This window comes from Prinia subflava, chromosome 20, assembly GCF_021018805.1.
Source record: "Prinia subflava isolate CZ2003 ecotype Zambia chromosome 20, Cam_Psub_1.2, whole genome shotgun sequence".
Classification (NCBI taxonomy): domain Eukaryota; kingdom Metazoa; phylum Chordata; class Aves; order Passeriformes; family Cisticolidae; genus Prinia; species Prinia subflava.
The window spans coordinates 1,871,368-1,883,404 of record NC_086266.1 but is presented as its reverse complement, the minus strand read 5'-3'; the positions used below and the strand labels follow the sequence as shown (position 1 = coordinate 1,883,404).

Genomic DNA, 12,037 nt, shown 5'->3' with positions numbered 1-12,037 from the left:
GCATAATGATCAGCAGGTATGGGCAGCGAAGCGCTCGTGTGCTGCCTCTGCCGAAAGACGCCTGGGCCATGCCCTTTCTTCCTCTGTACCACCACATTCAGCCTCTCCTGGAGTCTGGATCTGCATGGAAACGTTTTTGGCTATGTCTCACACAGAGAACTGTGCCAGGTCTGCAAGCTTGCCCGGAGTTTGCTCCTGACGCGTGGAAAATTGAATTTGCGCCGCGTTCTAGGGGCAGTGTTTTTTGCTTTCCATCCTGCCCAGACCGCAGTGCTCTCACTGCCGGCAGTGCTCGTTCTGTGCAAGAACTGGACGGCGCTCCTGCTCCAGGAGGAGGAAAGCACCGCGTGTTCCAAAAGGGGAAGAAGGGAGCTGCAGAGCTCTGTCCTTGTGTGCACAGCGAACAGGCTGAGAGAGCAGCGGGGCTGCCCTTCCCTGCCTGCCCAGTTCGAGTCAGCAGCGGCAGGCGGGGAAGTTCATCGACAGCGACCTCTGCCTCTTCCAGCCCTCTGTGGGAACAACCGCGCTTTGCTTTCGAGGCTGAGATGCAGAGAACACGATGGGAGATGCAGCAGAGAATCAGTGGGAATCAGGTTTTACAGGGAAGAGGGAAGGTGAGCAAATCCTTTCTGTCCTGGCACATCGCTTAGTCTGAGCTGCAGCTGGAAACGCTTCTCTGTAACGATGGACTCTGCCAGCTTGAGAGAATGTGAGGATGCTCTGTGTACAGCTGAGAAGTGAAGATTGCCAGGGTGCTTTGCCCAGTTCACAGACTTTAAAGGGACTACAAAGCCAGCACTGCCCCCTTGTTCTAGGACTATTTCTTTGGGCAGAGCTGCTGGATGTTTTGAAGCAGGTTTGGGAGAGGGTAAGATCATGAGCTTGGCAGAACGTGCGTACCTCCAGGGAGTTCGGTGCAGTTCAGAGGGTGTGTGTTACACACCGAGATGCTGATCGCACAGAAAAGGTTCTAAAGAAAGAGGTTGTGCCAGAATTGCCTTTGCTTTTGCTGCCTATAAACTGCAAAGCCAACAAAGAAACGATTCGTCTTTCTTCGCCGCTGGATGCAGGAGAACCTCGTGTCGGTCTCCAAGAGCCAAGATCCGCAGCGGAGCTCTGGCACGAACTGCCCCCACACGAACGGGGCCGGGCCAGAAAAGCGCTTGGCTTTTTCGTCAAAAAAACCCGGGCACTGTCAGCTCATCAAAACAACCACACGATAGCGCTGCCGACTCGCAGAAGGACACAATGCACCGCCACAGCTGGAGAGCACCCCCGGGACAGAGGCGAGTTAGGAACGTCCCTGCTCTCCAATCAACCGTGTCAGGACAAAAGGATTTCCCCAATCTTCCCCTTCTAAGTGCAAAGCCTTCTTTGCACCACGCTCAAAGAGCAGCACAACTCCTTTGCCCTCAGAAAGCTCTGCACTCTCCCAGAGTCTGGCCACCAGCTTGAAAACATCTGGCAAAAACAGAGCTCATGGAGAAAACTGCCAGCTGAGAAAGCTCTTCCTGCCTACACCTGCAACTGCACTCATGGATTCACCAGCACACACCCTGCTGTCAGCATTCCCAGCTCTAGGTACCACCCAAAGCCTGTGGGGCAGTGCAGAGGGATGGGAGAAAGCATGGAATTCCCTCAGCCATGGGCTGGTTTTTCTCTAGCATGCAGGGGTCGGGGCCTTTCTCAAGCCCCTGACAGAGCTAAGATCTGTTACCTTTTTTCCTTGTTTCCCCTTTTTGCCTGTGATGTATTTTCATTAATTTGCTGTTTGTTTTTCCAAAGGAAGCATTCTGGGTGGTGTCCAGTCTGGATTGGGAAGTGCCTGGTACCAGCTGTACCGTGGATGGGCCGTGCCCTTGGAGAAGGCTGAGGACAGTTTGGGAGCAGCTTTTCTTCCAGCGGCAGAGGGTGTCAGGTGGGTCCCGTCTTCTTGGCCTGGGTGGGATAAGGGATTTTGGGAGATGGCAGCCAGCACAGGAGCATCCTGCTTTGGGCAGCTGCTGAGGAGCATGTGCCACATGTCCTGCCCTCCTGCTCTGCTGGCTCTGCTGGTCTCACCTGCTGTCCGGCACTCGCTGCCACCAACTGTCCCCACCTGCCGCACTCTGTCCTACAGAAGAGTCTGGGGCTCTGGGATGTGTCTGTACCCATGGGCAGAAGGGTCTGTGTGTGCCAGGGGCTCTGGGTTGTGTCTGTACCCATGGGCAGAAGGGTCTGTGTGTGCCAGGGTCTCTGGGAATGTCTATCCATGGGCAGAAGGGTCTGTGTGTGCCAGGGGCTCTGGGATGTGTCTGTACCCATGGGCAGAAGGGTCTGTGTGTGCCGGGGGCTCTGGGTTGTGTCTGTACCCATGGGCAGAAGGGTCTGTGTGTGCCAGGGGCTCTGGGATGTCTCTGTACCCATGGACAGAAGCGTCTGTGTGTGCCAGGGGCTCTGGGATGGCTCTGTACCCATGGGCAGAAGGGTCTGTGTGTGCCAGGGGCTCTGGGATGCCTTTCTATCCATTGGCAGAAGGGTCTGTTTATGGGTTTCCATAAATGTCTTTAACCCATGGGTATGGGATGAACACAGCGAGTGGAAGTGTCAGTCACGCTGCTTGCACACTCCTTGCTTTCTGTACAAGACACATCCTTGCACACCCCCACGTATGGATACATCAAAAGGACAGGGATGGATGGAGATTTCCCACAGAGCTCTGACTTTGGCATAACTCACTTGTAAGCCAGCAGCCAGGGGATTTTTTTCTCTGCTTTGTGTGTGTAGATGTCCAAGAGCTGAAGGGAGCAACATTCAGAAGCACTTTCAAGATTTCTAGGCAGGAGATCAGGATGCACTGCTGGTTCTTTAGGAATATGGCACAATGGAGACACAAGACTTGGAAAAATGCCAGCTCTCTGGGATTTGTGCAAAAGGGGGAGCAGCAGGAACACTCTGTGTCTGCTTTGGGGGACACCAGGTGCAGGGAGCTGTGGTGGCAGAGGGTGACCTGGGCTGGTGGCAGGTCAAGTGCTGTCATCCAGCACAAAGCTAAAAAGCACAACCCCACTGATGAAGACTTTCTGATGCTGCACATCCTCGAGGAAAAACTGCTGTCACACAATCCATTGGAATTTATAACTTTTATTTGCAATACTTTAGGTCCAAGTTTCAAACTGCAATATTTTTACACTCAAGACACAGTCATGCACAATCCATATTTCAATTTCCTATTGCTTCAACCACAATTTAAAATAACTTAATATTGGAAACAAAACCCAAAATCTTTAAAAAAAGGATGCTGAGGTCAATAAGATGGATCCATGCCATCAGCACATTTACAAAGTAAATAACTTAGTTCTCTTTTTAAAAAGATCAGTTACCTCTTAATCCAAAGTTACAGAAGATTTTTCACTACACATTTGTTTTTTTCTCTTTCATATTTTTTCTGTTTTTTTCTTTTCTTTTTTCTTTTTTTAAAACAGATAACACATCCTAAAAAAGGAATGTACAGCAAAATGAGATACATTTCTGATAAACAATGAAAATGTAGGCTCCTCCTCTGTTTACTTTTGTCTGGATACCCTGAAGAAAAAAATCTAGCACACACCAGCACAGGTGTAAACTGGTTGCTTTGGACTAAACTGGAGTTCAGCACTGGTGACATCCTGATCCAGTCAAGAGTTGCAGAATTCTTTTGCACATCTCAAACCCTGTGTTTGCAGGCACAGCTCCTGCAGTGCTGATGCATTAATGCACGTGAATAACTCTGTCATTCCCTCACAGAATTTGGGCTGTGCCCAAGGAGGTGCTCAGCCCTTTGCTGCTGGTTCCCGTGTGGAGCAGCTCCCAAGTGCTGGGCAGAGCTGGCAGCTCCTGCCCTGCAGGGCCGAGGCTTTTCCCCTTGCTGTGCTGCAGATGGATTTGGCAGCACTGATTAACACGGGGATACAGAGGGGCCAGAAGCAGCTGCCTTTGTACAGCTAAGCTCAAAGGCCAAACATCTCAAGAGACAAGGATGGAAGAGACTCACAGGCTGCCTGTTTGCTGTGCTGAGCCACGTGGGACCAGCACACACACCTTTTGTGTGAGGCAGAGGGAGAACAAGGGGCAGCTCCTTCCCACCCAGGCAGCCCAGGGACCCCTCCAGCCCAGGGGCACTGTCAGCACCTGCTGCAGCAACCACCGGTTCAGCTGTCAGTGAGAGCAACAACCAAACTCTCACTGACTCCAGAGGGAGCAGCAGCAGTGCTGGCATTTGATCCCTAAGCCTGGGGCAGGGCTGGACACACACAGCGTGCAGCAGCAAATGGACCTTTCAAAACAACCTCCTGCCACTGCTCCCTCCCGTCTGCAGGGGTGTCACAGCAGCCTGAGGCAGCTGGGAGCCCCCAGTGCACTGAATTGAGATGGCAGCCCTGGCTCCTGGGGTTGTGCAAGGAACAGAGGTGGGGGTTCCCTCCCCATATCCAGTTTCCAGGTGGAAAAGGCTGCTGTGAGCAGGCAGCTCCAAGGGCAGAGAAAGGAGGGTCTCAACCACTTGATCTGTGCTGTTACACAGTCTTGGGTAGCAGCCATTGAGCACAGGGGGAGCAAAGGGCACAGAAAGAAGGACAAAATTAGTCAAGTGCAGAGACTGGAAAGAGCAAGACCTGGGAGATGTAACATGCTGCTTCATTTCCCTCTTTAGGAAAGCTTTTTCCTGTTTCAAACCCCTGACATGAAGGGCAGAGAGAAGGTTACACAAAAACAATATTCATGTTTTCACACACTCACCCTCTCAGTGTTCTAGAAGAAACCGGATGAACTGTATTCTTCTCTCTGAGTTGTCTCGTTCAGCATGAACAGCTCAGCACAAGGAGCTAAAGGAGCCTTAGGCCACAAGAGCTGACCAAGAGGAAACTTTTTGATCAAACTCAAGTTGCTAACATGGACCTAGCTGAATCCAGCAGATGGAATCACAGAACTGTAGAACAGTTCATGTTGGAAAAGACCTCTGGATAGCAGGGTCAGAACCTGTTCTAGTGGCTGGCATCCCTGTGACACCAGGGAGCTGTGATCCAGAGGGGTGTGCACATGTGTGTGTCAGCTCTTCTGACCTGCACTCACGGCTGCCAACCCAGCCACAGTGCCCAGCCTCGCTCCCTTTGGCTCTGTACCCAAGCTGGGCAGGGCAGGAGCTGCCTGCAGGCCTCCAGCAGCTGCAAACTCAGTGCCACAAACATAGCAGAAGGTGCCCTGCACACAGGAGCTGAAGCTGATTGTGTGGTCTGCTTGAAAACTGTGCAGGGCAAAGCCACTGTGATCACAGGCTGTTAAATCAATTAGCAGTTTTCAATGTTATCAACTTTAACTAATGGTGTTGCCCCCAGTTTCCTCAGTCAAGGTCAGATTCTCTAGGAACCCAAGTGTTTGCCTGGGGGAATTGTTGAGCAGCAAGAACAAGATCTTGTTCAAAATGTGCAGGTTGTGCCCACGTGGCAGCCCAAAGGGCACCCACGCAGAGCCTATGGGCATCCCTCCTCCTCTTTGCTGTAAGACCATTTTTTCTTTTGAGATAACTCTTGTGACCAAAGGTACATGCAACTGTTGGTAGGCTCAAGCCAGTGATGGTTTTGCAGGCACAATGCACTCCTAGGATTATGGCAATCAGCACTAAACTGCATCCAAAGAGAGATGGGTAAGTGAGATTCTGCAAGTTTCAGTGAGAAAAATAAAATTACCCTGTCAGCTCAAGGACAGACACAAGCAAAGAGAAGTTTTAAAGATCCCTGAAGTGCAAATCACACTCAAAAAAAGTTTGGATGGTTTCTCTTGAAAGACAAAGGTTATCCTTTGCTTGCTTCCTGAAAATTTGGGATAAAACTGGAGAGATTTACCTGGTATGGGGAGAGGAGAGGGGAAAAAAAAGGAGATAAACACTTATAGGTCTTCATCAACCCATCATTAAGTTGCTGCACATGAATGAAGGGTGCACCAGGAAGGTGCATGGACCACTGCCTTGGTGGCACTTAGCCAGGCAAAGCTGGCACTAGATGCATGTCCTGGGTGTCAAGCAAAGCAACACTGGCTCCTGCCATGGTCGATGTCACAGGGCTCTCTCTGGCTGTTTGCTCCCTGGGTTTGCTCAGGACTGGACTAAGAAATACAAATATTTACATGCTCAGTGTGAGGAATAGGCAGTAGCCACACCAAGGATTATATACTGGAAAGAACTGCTGAATGGACAATAGGGCATGGTGACATTTCCTACAACGAGAGGACAGGAGACAGGTGCTTCCCTTCTCGTGGTGACTGGAATGTGCTTAATTTTGGGTGGCAGGACACAGGGAAGGACTGACTCAAAGATGTGCCAAGTGCAGCCACTGGCCTCAGAGAAGCTCAGAACAAACCCTTGAGCTCTTTTGTGTGTAGTGGAAGAGTTCACCAAACTGTTCAGCAGCCAAAGATGAAGAATAAATACACATGTATTTACAGAAGCACTGGACACAAGAAGTGAGAATGCAACCCCAGCCCAAGTTTGGGATCCAACCCTGAGAGCACTGTAAGACCCACCCCACACAGGTTCCCAGGAGTGCACACAGGAGCTGTAGGGAATTTTACATAGGTATGGTTATCTTTTTTTTCTTTTTTCTTAAATAAATAAACTTTTCTGTGCTTCTCTAACTTCCCTGACTTTACTTCTACCATGCTTCTGTCCCAAAACACATCTAAACCACAGTGAGCTATTGGCTCATTTTCACATCTTCATTGCAGGGATGGGAATCAGTCAAGTTCCTGGATAGGGTATTCCACTGTTTAATTTAAAAATGAAGACAATTAACCAATCTTTTAAAACCTTGGAATAAAAGTATCTGAAACTTTTAGTTTTCATTTTGCAACAGAAACAGACTATTTCTAATACTTCAAGAAGATACACAACGAATTGTGTGATCTGAGGATGGCAGTCAGAAAACCCAAGGTGGCTCCAGAGATTTTCCAGCATTTGTCTCTTTCCTTTCTGCAAGGCCAATGTCAATCCTAATATACTCTGTGAGCCTGTAAATAACGTACAAGACCGGACTCCCTCAGGACTGGATTTTTCTGGGTTTGTGTTTGGATTTTTTAAAAAATACTTGTGTCTTTTCTCCATTTAACATCCAGGCTGGGAGGATACAAACACAGCTGCCCTCTTTCAGTGTCAGTGAGCACCAGAGCCTGTCCCAGGCACGGGGCACAGGGACACTGGAGGTTCATTCCCTGCATGTCAGACACTCTCAGCTGGGCAATGCAGCCCATGCTGAAACAGCCACTGGCATTGATTATTTCTGCTGAATCTCGTCTGCCTCCCAGGAACTGGCTTTAAAAGAAAAATCTCTAGATTTGCTGATGCAAAGAAAAAGGAATATAATAACATTTAACAAAATAAAAAGTAAGGCCTCTTAAGACAGCGGCTGTCTTTAAAAAGTCAGTGCCAACAATGTACTGTCAATACACTGATTAGGAAAAAAAAAGCTACCATTTCCTTATTTTTCATACCTGCTGTCTTCTGGAAGTTGTGGTGGTGGGTTTTTTTTTTTAAGCAGAGATGCTGAAATATAGGTAAAAGAAATAAATAGGAAATTCCCCCCTTACCCAATCAAATAGAGTAGTTTGTCAACAGAAGTAGACTGTATGTCCAGCAAACATGTGCCATTACAAAGTGCTTTCCTTTTAAAGGATGGCTATCTGTTCTTTTGTGGATAAGAAAAAATAAAAGATATACTGGAAACAGAAACTGTCACTCATTTCTTCACTTCTTACAGGAATACAAACATGTTTCATCCTGATGAATGCTTTACACATTGAGGGCAGCCCATCTCCAGCCCAAATTACTCTTTCACAAGGAAGCTTCTCCTACAGACACAGATCTTGAGCTCACAGACAAAAATGGGACCTCACAAGAGAAACAAAGTCTTCTAAACAGAACAAAACTGTTCAGGTTGGAAAAGACTTCTGAGCTCATTGAGTCCAACCATCAACCCAGCACTGCCAAGTCCACCACGAAACCTGTCCCCAATTCCCCCTCTACAAATCTGTTCAGTCCCTCCAGAGGTGGTGACTCAACCACTGCCCTGTGCAGCCTGTTCCAGTGCTTGACCATCCTTTGGTGAAGAGATTTTTCCTACATCCAATCTAAACCTTCCCTGGTGCAACTTGCAGCTGTTTCTTCTCGTCCCATTGCTTGTTACTTGGGAGAAGAGACTGATGCCCCATTGCTCCAAGCTCTTCTCAGGTAGTTGTGCACTGCTGCCTCATGTTCAGCTGCTCTCCAGCAGCACTCCCAGGTTATTCCCACCAGGCATTTTCCAGCCACTCTTTCCCAAGCCTGGAGCTGCAGGGGGTTGCTGTGGCCCAAGTGCAGCATCTGACACTTTGCCTTGTTGAACCTCATCCAGCTGGCCTTGGACCAGCAATCCAGCCCGTCCAGATCCCTCTGCAGAGCCTTCCTGTCCTCCAGCAGATCAACTCTCCAACCCAGCTTGGTGTTACCTGAGGGCGCCCTCGTCCAGATCAGATACAGACACTGAACACAACTGGCCCCAGTGCCCAGCCCCACTTCTGACAGCCCCAGCTGGGTGTAACTCCATTCCCCACCACCCTCTGGGCCCAGCCAGGCAGACAGATTTTACCCAGAGAACAGTGCACCCATCCAAGCCATGAGCAGCCAGCTTCTCCAGGAGAAACCCGTGGGAAACACCGACACAGGCTTTACTAAATTCCAGGCAGACCTTCCCCTCATGCCCTGGGCAGGTCATGCTGTTGTAGAAGGAGATCAGGCTGCTCAGGCAGCAGCTGCCTATCACAAAGCCACACTAGCTGGGCCTGATCCCGTGGTTGTTCTCTGTGTGCCATGGGATGGCACTCCAGATGATCTCCGGATGATCCATGACTTTTCCCAGCACTGAGGTAGGTCAGGGTGACAGACCTGTAGTTCCCAAGATCCTCCCTCCAGGTCTTTGTGTAGATCAGTGCCACATTCACCACAGTCCAACCACCCGGGATCTCCCCCTTGGCCAGGAAGGGGCTCGGTGACCTTGGATATTCCTGCCCCTGTTAGTTCCTCTCCCTGGGCACACATGCCACAGCTGTACCCACGCTGCTGCCACCAGGGCTGGCCTAAGAGCAGGGCACAGGCTGCAGCTGGCAGCAGAGCCCACCAGAGTCTGTCTGGGCCACTGCACGGGCTGTGGAGGGTGCAGGGCTTACAGAAGCCATGGCTTTTTATTGGGTGGACATCACTGCTCCCCGGTCAAGCTGGCACGGCTTCAGCACCTTCCTGCACTCCCTTCTGCACCATCTGCTGTGCTAGGGCCGGTCTGCCTGTCCTGGCCACTCCCCAGGGGCTTCTTTTATGGGAGGAAAGCTTGGAAAGCACTGCTGCAGGTCCTGCTGCTCCAGCTGTGGGCTCCTGGCAGCTCCCTCAGCTCCTCCTGATGTTCCCCAGTCCAGGAAACCAGAGCTGCCCACCTCAGCGCGTTATTTGGTCATCTGCAAAACCAGACCTGTTGTGCTCCCCAGGAAATGAAGCAAAGTTGATTTCTACTTAGCTGTGGTGACTCAGGGAGGGCTGTCTGTGCCTGCTGCCTCTGGCAAGGGCACTGTGATGGCAGCACGAGCGAGGGGAGCAGCAGTAAGGACACTTGCCACACACAGACTGCAACTGAACAGGATGCCACAGCCAGACATGCTCCTGGCCTGATGCAAGAACAGCCCAAGCATCCTTCATTGCTGCTGGCCAGACATGAAGGCAGTGAGTGCCTGAAAGGCTTCTTAACCCTTTGCAGGACCAGGCCAACTGGTCCTCTGAAGATCTATAGCAGAAAGCTGTTTTACTGTGAGGGGTTTTTTGCTCACTGGGTGCATGTTACTTCAGTTGCTGTTTTGAAGGTCTTGCATGAGTTGTACTCCTAAAATACAGCAACAAATACGCCATGCAAATGCTTTTACTGAGTGAAGCCACACTGTGTCTTTCAGAAATGAATAAATAAAACACAAATTGCATACTGAAAGTATTCTGCTCCCTTCCAGATCCGCTGACTTGTCAAGCACAATCCTCAGGTACATCCCCAACTCCCTCTCTTGCAGCAACTCAAGAGCTTCATTGCGCAGTGCCTGCCACACGAAGGACAGCAGGAAGCAGGCTGGTGCCTCCAGGTAATTCTGCAATCCACTCTGCATTTCACACTGTTGTTCCTGCTCAGTGCACAACTCCAGGTTTTAAGGCGCTTTCTTCCCGAGCTGGCTCTGCACTGGCTGATCTGAACCGTGCAGGGTTCCCTGCGTCAGCCTCGGCTCCCAGGGCAGAACTCCTGTGCCTGAAGGATGCTCACCTGTGCAGGAGCCTGCAGAGCAGCCTGGTCCTCTCCCCCTCTGCCAAGAATTCTGCAGACACCACGAACCTTTCCCAGGAGCTCCAGGACAGCTGGGAGAAGAACAGGCACCCTCAGAAGCGGCACCACCGCTCTGCTCTGTTTGCCCTCCTCTGCTGCTGCAGAGACTCGGGGTGGCCAGGCCCACCAGGCTGTGCATTTCTCAGCAGAGCCACATTTCCCTGGAGAACAGTCCTCACCCGGTCTGGCTCTGAGGCGGGGGATCAGTCCTGTCCCAGAAGGAGGTGCCCACGGCCAGGCTGCTGCTGTTTGTCGCTGCCAGCGCCTCCCTCCAGCCGGGCTCTGCTCAGGCTGCTCTGGGCTCAGCCCTGGGCTCTGCTGGGCTCAGCCCTGGGCTCGGCTGGGCTCAGCCCTGGGCTCGGCTGGGCTCAGCCCTGGGCTCGGCTGGGCTCAGCCCTGGGCTCGGCTGGGCTCAGCCCTGGGCTCGGCTGGGCTCAGCCCTGGGCTCGCTCTGCCCTCACACTGCCCTGCCAGCTTTGCAGCACACAAACCTGCTCCGAGCACAGACTGATCTTTCTGCTGTTTCAGCTGAGTGAGACTCTCACCCGGGCACAGAGATTGCAGTTAGGGGTACAAATCCAATCGGCAAGAACCAAACCACAGTCCCAGCTGAACACCTGCATCTCCACAGGATGTTTTGTCTGTCCCATTCTTCGTTCCTTTTTGGTTGGAAATGCAATTGCACTTTCTTCCTCATGTAGAAGTACCACGACTGGGCAAAAACTGGCGAGTGGGCCGTACTCAAAAGGCAGTCTGGAGTTGATGAATGAAGAATTGCCCTTCTCCGATTCCAAACCATACCAAAAACCCCATAAACACGACTTTACATCGTTAAGAAAGAACTGACCATTTAAAAGTGAATGTACAGCTTATTCACAGGGTGAGAAGGAAGGGAATCTTCCAACTGAATTTGCTTTACCTTGGAAATGATTGAGGCAGCAAAGCATTTTCTGTCATTACCTCTCTGTCCTTAGCCCCGATTCATCTTAAAAATAAATTAAGGAGCCAGAAAGCAGGAAGAAGACAAATGATAATTTTTTTACTCCTTGAGGAACTGGGGTGGTCCTACCACCACGACTGTGACCGTTGGTTTGTTCATCCATCCATCTGTCCCGCAGCAGGAGAGTTGAGGTTGTCCAGAGTCTGTGTTCTCAGTCCTGCCCCGAGCTGGCAGGGCGCAGAGCCGACCTGCAGTGCTAGCGGCTGCTGTTCTTAATCGCTTCCTTCGCCGCGATGATCAGGGGAGTCAGGCTGGACAGAGGCTTGGCCAGTTTCAAAAAGGGATGCTGCCCAAGGGAAACAAAACAACGAGAAAGGTACCATTACTGTCCAAACTCAGTTCCTCACAGGTTCAACCAGGATTCCACTTGTTAGCAGAAATACTCAGAATGGGCTTGTTCAGCCTGGGGAGGCCTCACTTTGCAACTCCTCAATACTTCAAGAAGGCTTTTAAGAAAGTTGGGGACACATTTTTTAGCACGGCCTGTTCCAACAGATCAAGAGGGATTGGTTTTCGACCCAAAGACGATCAATTTAGATTTGATCCAATTAAGAAATTGTTTACAAGGAGAGTGTGAAACACTGGGACAGGTTGTCCGGGGATGTTGTAGGTGGAAATCCACCCCTGGAAACATTCAAGGTCAGGT

At 50.7% G+C, this 12,037-nt stretch overlaps 1 protein-coding gene across 4 annotated transcripts in view; it reads right to left on the bottom strand.

Annotated features, from left to right (window-relative positions):
• Positions 1-3,105: 3,105 nt before the first annotated feature.
• Positions 3,106-12,037, bottom strand: part of PAK3 (p21 (RAC1) activated kinase 3) — a 112,491-nt gene continuing 103,559 nt past the window's right edge. For all 4 annotated transcript variants that reach the window (XM_063416919.1, XM_063416915.1, XM_063416918.1 and 1 more), the window contains exon 15: positions 3,106-11,677. In XM_063416919.1, the coding sequence (XP_063272989.1) occupies positions 11,588-11,677 (90 nt within the window). In that variant the 3' untranslated portion in view covers positions 3,106-11,587. The remainder of the gene's footprint in view (positions 11,678-12,037) is intronic.